Source organism: Heterodontus francisci, chromosome 6 (assembly GCF_036365525.1).
Source record: "Heterodontus francisci isolate sHetFra1 chromosome 6, sHetFra1.hap1, whole genome shotgun sequence".
Classification (NCBI taxonomy): domain Eukaryota; kingdom Metazoa; phylum Chordata; class Chondrichthyes; order Heterodontiformes; family Heterodontidae; genus Heterodontus; species Heterodontus francisci.
Window position 1 is genome coordinate 131,176,839 of NC_090376.1, and position 13,921 is coordinate 131,190,759.

The window sequence follows — 13,921 nt, forward strand, 5'->3', positions numbered from 1 at the left end:
CATTTTGGGAGCCTTCTGCTGTTATCTGAGTCTGTAAATTCTCTCTTTTACACGCTACCATTTGGTTAGGCCTACCTTTTTCCAGGCAGCAAATGTCACACCACATCTGGATGGCCACTGTCTCGGGCCAGAGTGAGGGCAATTTCCACGTGTGTTTGTGCTCAAGATAGTCTGCTAGCTTCTCACACAAGTAAAGAAGAAAGCTGCAACCCTGAGGAGGGAGGTGTTTAATCACCAGCTGTGGTGGAAGGGAGGATATTGTTCAACACAAGCTTCCAGTCTGTACTAGGCCAAGCTCCAGTTTTGGAATGAAGAATTAATTGGTTGTGGACTAGCAAATGTTGAAACAAAGGATTAAATCATGTCCTTTTGTGTTTTGTCTTTCACATAAGACTAGAGACATGTTCTTTCTGTTGCCTCTTTAATGTCTTTATCATCTCAGTTGAAGCAATTCTGACACTGGCGTTTTATCTGCAATGGGCCCAGTATACAATCCCCATCAATAATCATACTGGGTTAAAGTCTGGGGCTAGGGCTAGGAAGACATCAGTGAAGAAGGACAGGGCATCAGCGTTGAAGATGTATACATCAAGAAGAATTACTTCCAACTCCACAGTGAGGCTTTACGAGCAAGCAATCACCTTTCAAACTAAGACAATTAATAATTAATTAATTAATTTATAGTCACAAATTAATGATCAAATCAGAAATTTTGGTTGGCTCTTTTAAGAATTAAAATAATTGTAACACCACATAATAATTCATAATCCATATTTATCAAGACAACCTCCAATAATCAAAATATAATTTTAATGAGCCCTTTCCTAACAGCCCCTGTATTTTACCTGAACACGCTCAAAAATATCAGCTTGCTCATTGTCACTCAAAAGGGAAACATGCCTCTGTATGGCAAGCTTGGCTCTTGGCGGGTAGAGACCTGGAAAACCAAAGAATTGCTGATCAATGCGTCAGTTAATTGTTCTAATTACTTAAACAACTGACAATTCTTCCTGCTGTTTTGGACTACACTACAACAAAATTCAGGCACCTGCTTTAAAGTGCCAGTCATTTTATGATATCAAAGCTATCATGCAACATCTGTCCCTGATGCAGATGTTTTGAGGTGTAACCTGGTATTATGCAGCAGTGCATACCAAATACAGGATGCACTGCAACAACTCGCCATGGTTAATTGATAGCACTTCCCCGGCCTGTGACCTCCAGCACCTCGAAGCACTAGGGCAGCAGTTGTAGAGGAACACCATCACCTCCAAGTTTCCCTTAAGTCACACACCATCCTGACATGGACAGATGTTACCATTCCTTCATTGTCATTGGAATTCCCAATCTAATAACAGTGGGCTGGATTTTAAGAGCCCGCCGCCGAGCGGAGAGCTCAAAAAATGGCGGCCCAAGAGCCACCGTGATCTCCCGTGAGGCAGCTCATTTAATGTGGGGCCTCCCCCCGCCCGCCCACACCGATCACATGGAGGGGGCGGGCTGTCCATCCCCGGCAATGGCGTCAGCAGCCTGTGCAGAGGCACTGGCGCTATTTTTAAAGGGTAGCCAGTCCTGTCGGTCAACTTGAATTTTTAAAAGCAGTATCCCACCCAAAATTTATACAATAAATTTCTAATGTCCCTTCCCCCGCCAAGATACTTACCTTTTAAATCTGACCGTCCCCCCTCCCCACCAAAACTGCACAAAGTTTAAAGTTCACCCCTTCCCCTATACCCATTACGTTTATTTGACTCCATTCCCCCCAACCCACGTACTGAAAATCTTAACTCCACCCCCCTCCCCACCAGTGTCATGCCGGCTTTTCCCGGACGGGCAAGTGAAGGTGCGGGAGTGCCAGCCGCTGCACTGAAGATCGCGGCGGGCCCGGAAGATTTCAGGTAAGTTTGTTTCAATTTATTCATGTTATTCATTTATATATTGAAATGCTGTTCCCGTCACCCAGGGGCAGGGGGGAGGCTGTCACTGAGTTCCCCGGCGTCAGCCTCCGAGGCGGTCCGCTGGCAGACCAATATTTCAGTACCCCCCCACCGGCACCCACCCCCCACCCCACACCCCCGCTGGAGCTTGACGTCGTGGGTGTGGTAAAATCCAGCCCGGTGTGGGAGTACCTTCACCACACAAGACTACAGTGGTGCAGGGAAGTAGCTCACCATCAGCTATTCACAGGCAACTAGGGATGGGCAATAAATGCAGCCTTAGCCAGTGATGCCCGCACCCCAAAAATGAATAATTTTTTAAAAACAGAGAAACCTTCTCTATGCTCGCAGGTAGTGTAAACCTTGAAATGTTACCTTATCCGATCAAAAGTGGTTTTAGAACTCATTTGCAGGTTTCATATCATTTTCATTCTTTAAACACTCCGAAAATGAAGCACAAATGGAATGCTGGAATAATTTATTTTCAATACTCTACACTTGTCTTTAACAACCTTCGCGTAACCTGAAGCACATAAATTTCCTGAATAGTGTCATGTTTCTGCTCCAATTTTCTCCCCTGCTCTGCTGAAGCTCATTTTGAAGTGACTCATAGGAACAGGAGGAGGCAATTCAAGTCCCTTGAGCTTGTTCTGCCATTCTATTAGATCATGGTTGACCTGTATCTCGTTTACCCGTCTTTATTCTGCATCCCTTAGTACTCTTATCTAACAAAAATCTATCCAGATACAGTTTAACCAGAGCTTTATGTAACTATAACATAAATTCCATCGCTTTGTATTCCAGCCCCTTGAGATAAAGGCAAACATTCCACTAGACTTTTAAGTTACTTTTTTGTACTTGTCCACTAGCTTTTAGTGATTTCTATACATGAAATCATAAAATCTCTCTGTTCCTCCACTGTTCCTAGCTTCTCGACATTTAGAAAACACTCTGATCTATCTATCTTAGGTCCAAAATGGATGGCCTCACACTTCCCTACATTGAAGGTCATCTGCCACAATTTTGTCCACATTATTTTAAGTATCAATGTCCCTTTGCAACTTTTTTGCTCCCATCTACTCTCCTAACTTAGTGTCATCATTGCATCATTTTGAATTATGTCTCCATTGGCTGGAGTGCACCTGTCCCGGTGACCATTCTTCATGTATAACCCCAGACAGTAAGTGTTGGCATGCTCTGTTTAAAGGTGTTAAGAGGGAGAAGTGGTCATCACTGTTAAGCTCTGTCCTGGCCACAGTGGTGGTGAGCAGGGGCAGAAGTCCTGGATGATTTTTAAGCGTTCCTCATCTTGGATCATAGAGACATCACTAGCGTCCCAGCACAGATCAGCCAAACAAGTAAAGTCTGAGAATTAACAACAGAATCTTCTTAACCTGTATGGCCCAAATGCATAAATGCTGTCTTTACCCAAAGAGTCATTGGCAGGCTCTTAACAGTGTTCATATTGCGTCTATAACCTCTTACAGCTGAGTACCAGATTTTGGTTTATCCCAAAAAGAATTTGAGTTGATACGGTATTTTTCACATCCTCAAGACATTCAAAGAGCTTCACAGTCAATCAACTTGGTTTCTGAAGTGTTTTAAGTGTTATATAGCTAGCCACTTTGTGCACAAGTCTGAACAAATAACAAACATGTAAAATCACCATGTATGGTGTTGGCTGAGGGAAGAATGTTGGCCAAGACACTGGGAGAATCATCAAGGTTTATGACACAGAAAGAGGCCACATGGCCCATCCTGTCTGTGCTGGCTGAAATAAAAGAGCCACCCAGCCTAATCCCACTTTCCAGCATTTGGTCCATAGCCCTGCAGGTTATGTCACTTCAGGTGCACATCCAGGCATTTTTTAAATGACATGAGGTTTTCTGCCTCTACCACCCTTTCAGACAGTGAGTTCCAGACCCCCACTATCCTCTGGGTGAAAACAATTTCCCTCATTATCCCTTTAATCCTTCTACCAATCACTTTCAATCTATTCCCCTAGTCACTGACTTCTCTACTAAGGTAAATAGGCCCTTCCCATCCACTCTATCCAGGCCCCTCACAATTTTGTACATCTCACTCAAATCTCCCCTCAGCCTCCTCCGTTCCAAGGAAAACAACCCAAGCCTATCCAATCTTTCCTCATAGCTGCATTTTTCCAGTCCCGGCAACATCCTTGTAAATCTTCTCTGTACCCTCTCCAGTGTAATTCGACTTTTCTGTAATGAGGTGACCAGAATTGCACACAGTTGTGGCCTAACTAATCTTTTAGATAGTTCCAGCATAACCTCCCTACTCTTATATTCTATGCCTCGTCTAATAAAGGAAAGGATTCCATATGTCTTCTTAACCACTTTATCGACCTGTCCTGCTACTTTCAGGGATCTGTGGACATACACTCCAAGGCCCCTCACTCCCTCTATACCTCTCAGTATCCTCTCATTTATTGTGTATTGTGCATATGGCCAATTTTAGTGTTGTCTGCAAACTTCTTGATCATTCCCCCTACATTTAGGTCCAAATCCCTTGCTCTTCTCTGAATAGTGTCACGGCATCTATTATTTTCAGCTGAGCACAGCCCTTGAGCTTCAATTTTACACCCCATCTGAATGATGACAGCTAGGACAGGAGAACCTGATTCATTACGATTTAGAAGCAGAGAAAATATCTTACAATGTCGTTTGTTATGTTCAAAAAATTAAGTACTGAATCCTAGAAGCTGGTGCCTTATATTTATTTACCTTCAATCCGTTCACAGAGTTTATGCAAGTAATGCATGGGACACGCCTCGCAGAGTTTGATCTGAGTCTTAGCACTCTGTAGGGCAGCAGCAGTGCTAAAGGCCTGCTTCAAAGTCAACATGACTTCATCCACCTGTCAAGGGGCACAGTTCAAATGAATCACTGCACAAAGCAAGTACCTACTGCTCGAGAAAGACCAAAAACCAGCCAACAGTAAAGAAGAATTTTACGATAACAAGAACCTACATTTACACAGGGACTTTCATATAGTAAAATATTCCAAGGTGTTTCACAGCAGCACTATCAAACAAAATCTGACTCTGAGACACATAAGAAGATTTTAGGACAGATGACCAAAATCTTCGTTAAAGATGTAGGTTTCAAGAGTGCCTTAAAGGAGGAGAGCGAGGTAGAGAGATTTAGGGACAGGATTCAAGAGCCTCGGGTCTTGGCAGCTTAAGGCACAGCCACCAAAGGTGGAGCAATTAAAAGTGTGGATATGCCAGAATTGGAAGAGCACAGAAATCTCGGAGGGTTATGGGACTGGAGGTTACAGAGAAAGGGAGAGACAAGCACTTGCAGAAATTTGAAAACAAGGATGAGAATTTTAAAATCGAGGTGTTGCTGGTCTGGACACTAATGTAGGTCACTGAGCATTGGCACAATGGGTGAATGGGACTTGATGTGAGTTAGGATATAAACAGCAGAATTTTGGATGACCACAAGTTTACAGAGGGTACTGTGTGGGAGGTCAGCCAGGAGAGCACAAGTATAATAGCCTTTTGTTTTTCAAAACTATTTAATTAATGAGTGGATGACAGCAGTGAACTCATAGTTGCAAAGACGTACAGAAACCTGTCAGCTGAGGGAATAGTGCTAAAAATACCTGGTGGATTAATGACAGCATATATGTTAGCCTAGCTCTCTCTCTCTCTCGGACATTCTTTTCAGCTAACGCCCACAAAGATGTTATCAACATTCCCTGTTTAAACAAGCATCAAAAAATATACACAAGAAGAAATCAAATATTTCAATTAATCATGTTCATTCATGACTTATAAAAGAAATCTGGGCGGCACAGTGGGGCAGTGGTTAGCCTCACAGCTCCAGGGACCCAGGTTCAATTCTGGGTACTGCCTGTGCGGAGTTTGCAAGTTCTCCCTGTGACCGCGTGGGTTTTCGCCGGGTGCTCCGGTTTCCTCCCACAGCCAAAGACTTGCAGGTGATAGGTAAATTGGCCGTTGTAAATTGCCCCTAGTGTAGGTAGGTGGTAGGGAATATGGGATTACTGTAGGGTTAGTATAAATGGGTGGTTGTTGGTCGGCACAGACTCAGTGGGCCGAAGGGCCTGTTTCAGTGCTGTATCTCTAAAAAAAAAATCATGATGTGAGTTCTCATTCCTTTAGAGAGGTTGTGTTGGTTTTAGAGTTTGTCTTCCACTTTTGCCTGGCAACCAGAGTTGTCACTTCTGCAAACAGGCAGTCCATTAACTATGCTATTCAACTTGGAATTCTTCATATGGGAATAGTCATCATGTGAGGAAACAGGTCAAATGATAACACAAAGACAGGACTTTAAGAAAAAAGGCCTACATTTAGACAGCCAAAAGCAACCAGAATGATGAACAGCCAATACTTGCAAAGGATATTAATTCTGATAGTAATAAGGCAATAGCCTAACATTTCTTTAAAACACATTTTTACTTGATTCAGAAAATCATAGAATGGTTACAGCACAGGAGGAGGCCATTCAGCCCATTGTGTCCATGCCAGCCCTCTGCAAGAACAACTCACCTAGTCCCACTGCTCCACTTTTCCCTTTAGCGCTGCAAATCCTTTTCTTCAGATAATTGTCTAATTCCCTTTTGAAAGCCACAATTGAATCTGCCACTATCACACACTCAGACAGTGCATTCCAGATCCTAACCACTCACAAAATAATTTTTCCACATGTCACCGTTGCTTCTTTTGCCAACCACCTTAAATCAGTGTTCTCCATCCTTCTGCCAAAGGGGAACAGTTTCTTCCTGTCTACTCTGTCCAGACCCCTCATGATATAAACACCTCTATCAAATCTCATCTTAATCTCTTCTCCAAGGAGAACAGCCCCAGCTTCTCCACTCTATCCATGTAACTGAAATTCCTCATCCCTGGAACCAGTCTTATGAATCTTTTCTGCACCCTTTCTGATTCCTTCATATCCTTCCTAAAATGTGGCGTCCAGACTGGCAAAATACTCCAGTTAAGGCTGAACCAGTGTTTTATACAGGTTTGTGATAACTTTGTTGCTTTTGTACTCTATACCCTATTCATAAAGCCCAGGATCCTGCATGCTTTATGAACCTGCACTGCAATTTTCAATGATTTGTGCACATTTTATTTTGCCTCTCCTCATTTTTCCTACCAAAATAAATCACTTCCCACTTCTCTGCATTAAATTTCATCTCCCACTTCTCTGTCCATTCCACCAGCCTGTCTACGTGCACTATCCTCCTCACGGTTCACAATACTTTGAAGTTTTGTGTCCCCTGCAAATTTTGAAATTATGTCCAGTATACCTAAGTGTCAGTCATTAATATATATCAAGAAAAGCAGGGGTCCTAACACCGACCCCTGGCGAACTCCACTATATAGCTTTCTCTAGTCTGCAAAACATTTGTTCACCACTACATTCTGTCTCCTGTCACTCAGCCAATTTTGTATTCATGTTGGCTACTGTTCTTTTTATTCCATAAAAATAAGGTAGTCACCAAAGAATCCAATAAAGAATTCGGGAGAAAGTGATTAGAATATGGAATTCGCTACCACAGGGAATAGTTGAATAGACGAATAGCATAAATACATTTAAAGGGAAACTAGATTATTACATGAGGGAGGAAGGAATAGAAGGACATGCAGATGGGGGTAGATGAAGTAGGGTGGGAGGGGGTTTGTGTACAGTATAAACCCCAGCATAGACCTGCTGGGCCAAATAGCCTGTTTTACTTCTATAAATTCTATGTAATATAGATATATGTAAACTGAATATTCTGTACTGAATACTAGTGGATCTCCAGTGGCATAGCTCACAGCTGGGACCTGGAGTGAGGTTTATTATATTTACTGTAGTCGCAATGCAGCTTAAACACAACTGTGGGTTGTTTATCACTGTAGTACAGCATACTTAACAAAATAACATAAATCATGTCAGTAAAACATCACGCCCCTTACTGATACTGAAAGATACAAACCTAAGCTTTAATATTTGTTGTACTAGCCACTTTTAAAAAACTTACTTAATCTGCAACATTATTCTCTCCTCCCTTCTATGTACTATGGCAGACTTGCAGTTTGCTTAAGATGCAAGTACTTTGCTTGTTTATTCTTCGCCCCTCCCTCCACAAAACCTTTCTTTCTGTTGCTCCGTTGTATACTATAGGCATATAAATGCTTGTTACAATTCATGATTTCCAGCTCCCCATCACTCCAGCAGTCTTTCCGTGAGCTCACAGCAGAAAAGCAGTTTCATAAGTAGATCTTTGCTCCTATAATCTGTAACTTAGAGCCTTATGCAAGGATGGTGTGCCTCAAGACTAACAGTGGCCCATTTACCATGGTTAACACTGTCCACTCTGAAAGGTGAAAAATACCACAATGTCAGACTGCATTGTTCAGACAGCTGAATTTACCTGTATTTCTAATTGCTCAGACACAAAAAGTAACAGCAAATAAGCAGCATTAGAGTGCTCGATTTATCCAATGCTCTAAACTGCCCTGAAAACAAGTACAGATTTTGGACCTTGTACAAATGTCCCATTCAGCAGCTTTTAACAGTCGTCTTAAACAAACATTACGCAGGTGCTTTAGTTCCGTGGAGCCTCTCCCACTGCTGCAATGTGAAAAGGGGCAGGCTGATAGGAAACTTAACATCCTGGGACCACTGCCCAGATATAATGACATCCAATTGTGGGACTAATTTCAATGAGTCAGCATAGACACAATGGGCAGAATGGCCTCTTTCTGTGCTCCATTATTCTACAATTTCATGATAACTTCTCCCAAGGAGTTCGAACATTAACTTCATTATTGAGCTTTTATTTCTGAATTCTGTACTTCATTACGTTTGTCATGGACATAATGCTACTTTTATCTCCGCCACTCAATCTGAATGAAGTAGCAAAATGGTAGCTTTAAACAGCATGAAGAAATCATTTATTAGTCAGTTTTATCATTGCTGGTTGACGAACGATAGCCTTGAAAAATATTAAGGCGGGGGATTTGATGATTCCTAATTATCTGCTGGTTACATGCTCCTTTCTTGTATTTTTTTATTGGTTTTGAGTTGAGGCCATTTATTGAATTCCATATTTGATTTATAAGTGAACAGATAAATGGTCATTTGATACAATTTTTTTTGCCCTACGGTCATGTGACACTTTAGAAGTACGTCAACCGGAGGTATAATATAATTATGACCTAAAAATTGGACTTTGTAGCTCCTGTTTTTCAGACATGACGGTTATATTCAATGCAGGAGCCAAATAATGTACCTGAGGACAACGTTCCCTACTGCCCGAATGCAGCATTTTCATTTTCATTGCTTTTCCGTTTCTCTGCGTGACAGTGCCTAATCTGCACAATGAGAAGTAATTCAAGGGCACTTGTGATTAGCAATATTTCCTGCTGCCTAGCAAGCACTAGTTTGAATCTGCCCAATCTCTCTCAGTACAATTTCTCGGTGAACATCAGAAAAATCTCGATGCAATCTGCCTATGACCAAGAATAGACAAGACCCACTTCCAAAACACTGCAACGTCCGGTCCCCTTCATGCTGGGATGCACAAATGCTGAATCTGACTCCAGTGTTTTTAGGTTTTTTTGGGGCCCATGAGGTTTCCTGCATTGACTTTGATTTTCCTACAAAGCTTCAAGTATTGGAAGAGATCTTTAATTATTCCTAGAAATTAAATCTTTGCATTTGCGGATTAATATGTTCCCCACAATGTTATCATTTGTGGAATAGCGCTGTCATGTTTCTTCCCCCATAATTAACAGCCTGCCAATGAAAATTCATTAAAATCACATATTTTAATAATGCATCACATTACCTTGTCACTAATACTGGGAACATGCATTTTTGCCTTCTTGTTAAATAAGTAACTTCACCCATTGACTCTTAGGCCAGAATTTTACACCCCTCCCTGCCCCCTCCCCCACCACCTGGGAGCAGGCAAGGGGGCGCAGGTGGGGCCATGCCCCACCTACCCTCCCCCGCTGCTACTTTACCAGCTGCAGGGAAAGTGGCAGGCGACCCGCCCATCATTAGGCCAATTGCGGTCCTGAAGTGGCCGATTAATGGCAACTGAGCACCTGAGGAGGCCGCCAAGTAATTTCTTGCGGCCTCCTTGTGGGCTGGAGGGGGGGGGGGGGGGGGGGGCTCCCTCCTGATCGGGCATCCTGTGCCTCACAGAGGCACCTGCCCCCAGGCAGCACAAGCCACTATTGATGTAACAACACCCCCTGACCTACACTCTTGACACCCCACCCTCCCCCTGCCGGGGGGCTAGCCAATTGTCCCTGGTGAGGCCCAACCCCTATTTACCTATTCGGAGGCCGACATCCGTGTTCCTCGACTCGCTGGATGCAGTCCCAGCAGTGGCCATCGCTCCCGCTGGCACTGCTGGGACTGGAGCTGCTGGCCCTCTGATTGGCTGGCAGCTCTAAGAGGCAGGATTTCCTGCCTCAGAGGGCAGTCACCCCAACAGCAACCAATTAAGAGCATGAGCCACTCAAAACAGCAGCATGGCCTTCAGGTTTGGCGGAGGCAGGCCCCACCCCGGCTTTCCAGCCTGCATGTAAAATTCTCATCGTGGTGTACCAAATTACAATATAACTGATCTCTGGCCCATGTGTTTTTCTATAAGGATCATAACCAGCTTCAAAATGAATTATGCAGTCACTGAGCAGATTGTATTAAATAGGTGCTTCAACCTGTTCTGTTGCAATGCAAAATAACAGCTAAATAAAATAGCTCATACTGGATCTTATTTTTCACCGAGAAGCCGACTGCATCATATTTCAAGCAGCTACCCAGTCGATCCATTCCGACACCTAAAGTTACATTTCTCATCAAAACAAATTACCGTATCCCCAGTCTGGTCCATCAGCTGAAGTCACTGGGCTCTTGGCTCTCAAAATGAAGGTCACTGGCCAACTCTCTTGTTAAAGTCAAATTTTTCACCACTGTTTTAAGGATCAGATTCCTCAAGTGTATCAATTTATAATTAAATCTGCAGGTTTATGCTGGTGGAATTAGTGAGATTCTATTGCCATGTGTGATTTTCACGAGTGTTTTGGGGATTTAACTCTACAATGTTGCCCATTTTTCCATGAAAACCATGGCTTTGGTCCTATGATCCTGTTTTCCTGTTTTGCAAGATACCTTCTCAAAGCAAACTGAGAGCAGATCTCACTTACTTTGTGTGCCTTAGGCTTCTAGATTAGATATTGCCGCTTTCTCAAGTAGCTGCTTTTGTAAAGTCAGTTATACCCTAACCAGCCAGAGGAGAGACAAAAATGGCCAAAGTACATTCTGTGAATTCCATTCAACAGTCTGAAAACTCTAATATATTCATGTCAAATATATTCTACCTCAAACAGAGCCATAACCTGGTCATAACAGTCCTGATATTGGTTGCCTAATAGTCTTGAAATGAAAACCTCGTTAAAGCTCAGTGATAGACTATTTTCATATTATGATCCAATTTCTGATAAAGCTTTACTCTGAAAGATTAGATGTACAATTGCCACAATACAGAAGGTACTTACCAGTGACTCATTGGCACATTGAAACACGTAGCACACATATTGATTTGGGCCCTGTTCAACACTTTCTCGACAAATGAACCCAAAATGGTCAACATGTTTTATACCCTGGAAGGATACAGTTAAAAGATGCTGGTTAGATATAAGGGGGATCAATAAAAAGGGCAGAAGCAACCTCACAAATTCTTCCAGCGACCAGCAGGGTTAAACTGGCAAAATAGTACTTTTTCTTGTTAGGACCACCTCTAATTAAGCCTTTCATTATGCCAACGAACAAGGATTGGGATCACTTATAGTCATAGTCGTGGTGATCTGCCCAAGGGCAGGTCCTCTGCTCATTTCTCCATGCCTCACGGTCCTGCGCTTCATTTGCAGTTGCTCATAAGAGCCTCCCATTTTTTAACTTTCATGAGAAATTAGCATTTTAATAAGGGGAGAAAGTACATGAGATGGTTTCCTATTGCCTTCCTCACGTGTGCTTCAAAGGAAACGTAAGTCCTCTCCCTGAAGGATCCTCCATCTGTAAGCAGCCGCTTTCCCTCAAGGTTTTAGCTCTTCCACCATCACCACTGAAAATTTGCTGGTTCCGCCATTGGCCATGGCTCGTAACTCTGACCAAGGGACCCTTACCTGTGCTGGAGGCGACTCTACCTGAGGTCTCAAAAAACCCTGCTACCCTACATCACTTATAGACACCTGACCTATTTTATTGATATTGGAAAAACAAAACACTGCAGATGCTGAAAATCAGAAATATAAACAGAATGCATCTGGAGAGAAAGAAACAGAGTTAACATTTCAGGTCTGTGACCTTTCATCACAACTGGAAAAAGGCAAAGATGTAACAGGTTTAAATCATGTACAGAGGCAGGGGAAGGGGAGAGGGGAGAACAAAAGGGAAGGTATATGATAGGGCGAAAGGCAGGAGAGATTAAAGTGCAAAAGAGATGATGATACAAGGCCAAAGGAGATGGTAAAAATTGAAGAAACAAAAGATGGGTCTAGAGGGTGGGTTTCCTCCGGGTGCTCCGGTTTCCTCCCACATGCCAAAGACTTGCAAGTTGATAGGTAAATTGGCCATTAGCAATTTCCCCTAGTATAGGTAGGTGGTAGGGAAATATAGGGACAGGTGGGGATGTGGTAGGTATATAGAATTAGTGTAGGATTAGTATAAATGGGTGGTTGATGGTCGGCACAGACTCGGTGGGCCGAAGGGCCTGTTTCAGTGCTGTATCTCTAAACTAAACTAAACTAGAGGAGATGCAAGTGAGAAACGTGGCCTTGCTCTATCATGTTTTTTGTCATTTTATCTCTCTTGCCTTTCACCCTATCGTAGGCCTTCCCTTTTGTTCTCCCCCCTCCTCTGTATTTGCTTAAAACCTGTTACACCTCAAACTTTCTCTAGTTCTGATGAAAGGTCACTGACCTGAAATGTTAACTCTGTTTCTATCTCCAAGAATGCTGCCAGACCTGCTGAGTATTTCCAGCACTTTCTGCTTTTATTATTGATATTGAACTTGGGCAAGGTGGCCAATCCAACCCCAACCATACCCCCCCCCCCACCCACGCCCACCCTCCAAACCCTACCCACCCAAGCACAAACTTTCATGTTAATAACTGGTTCAAAAAAAAAGCACAAAGGTAATTTAACCTAGGTTAAAAACATTTCCTAAACGTCACTATAAGGGTTAACCCAGTTTATATTGTGTGATCATGAACTCAAACTTGCCAATTATTTATAACATTTTCAGTTGTCAGGTTTTTTCAGGTTTTTAAAGGGATTTTATGATATTGACTGTAATTAGTCTCATGAAGGAAGATATTATCAAACAGAATGAGGCAAACTGGAGTCAAAAATAGTTTCTAAGCAAAATTTACAGTCGGGCCAGGGAATGTTATTTGAACTGGATTGAAGAGATTCAGTGCAATTTGCATCATTGCATCATGTGTTTGTAGGATTGCCAATTCAGATTGGGTGGATTCCTGGTGGTTTCATTGAGTGAGATCCCACCTCCAACTGCTCCGGCCTCACCTCCATCCACACTCTGCACTTCCCATGTCAATTAAAAAATAAACAGACTCTTTATTACCTGATGGGATAATTCTTGACTGCCAATCAAACAGCCTTTTATTCCCCATCACCACTATTTTTATAACTAATAAGTGAAAATGTTGAAAAAGTAACATTTTTTTAAATGCCCTATGAATTTTTTTCCTGGGTCGCTCACAGCAAAGGAGATTCCTGTAGGGTCAACAACCCAAGGTGTTTGGAAGGTTCCTCAAATGATTCTTCATGAAAAAAAGAGGCTCTTCAATTGGCCATGCTGACCTCATGATGCAGAATGCCATTTTCCCTGAGGGTAACTGTCCAATCCTGAGCTCCCAGCACTTAATTGTCAATTGTATTTCAATTGTATTTAATTGCAGACAGGTGGTG

At 42.6% G+C, this 13,921-nt stretch overlaps 1 protein-coding gene across 9 annotated transcripts in view; it reads right to left on the bottom strand.

The window, feature by feature from the left end:
- tbc1d4 (TBC1 domain family, member 4) overlaps window positions 1-13,921 on the bottom strand; it is a 292,672-nt gene that overhangs the window by 106,694 nt on the left and 172,057 nt on the right. For all 9 annotated transcript variants that reach the window (XM_068034309.1, XM_068034310.1, XM_068034311.1 and 6 more), the window contains exons 4-6: window positions 11,488-11,592; window positions 4,682-4,814; window positions 846-937 (exon numbers count right to left, since the gene is read on the bottom strand). In XM_068034309.1, coding sequence (XP_067890410.1) covers window positions 846-937; window positions 4,682-4,814; window positions 11,488-11,592 — 330 coding nt within the window. The remainder of the gene's footprint in view (window positions 1-845; window positions 938-4,681; window positions 4,815-11,487; window positions 11,593-13,921) is intronic.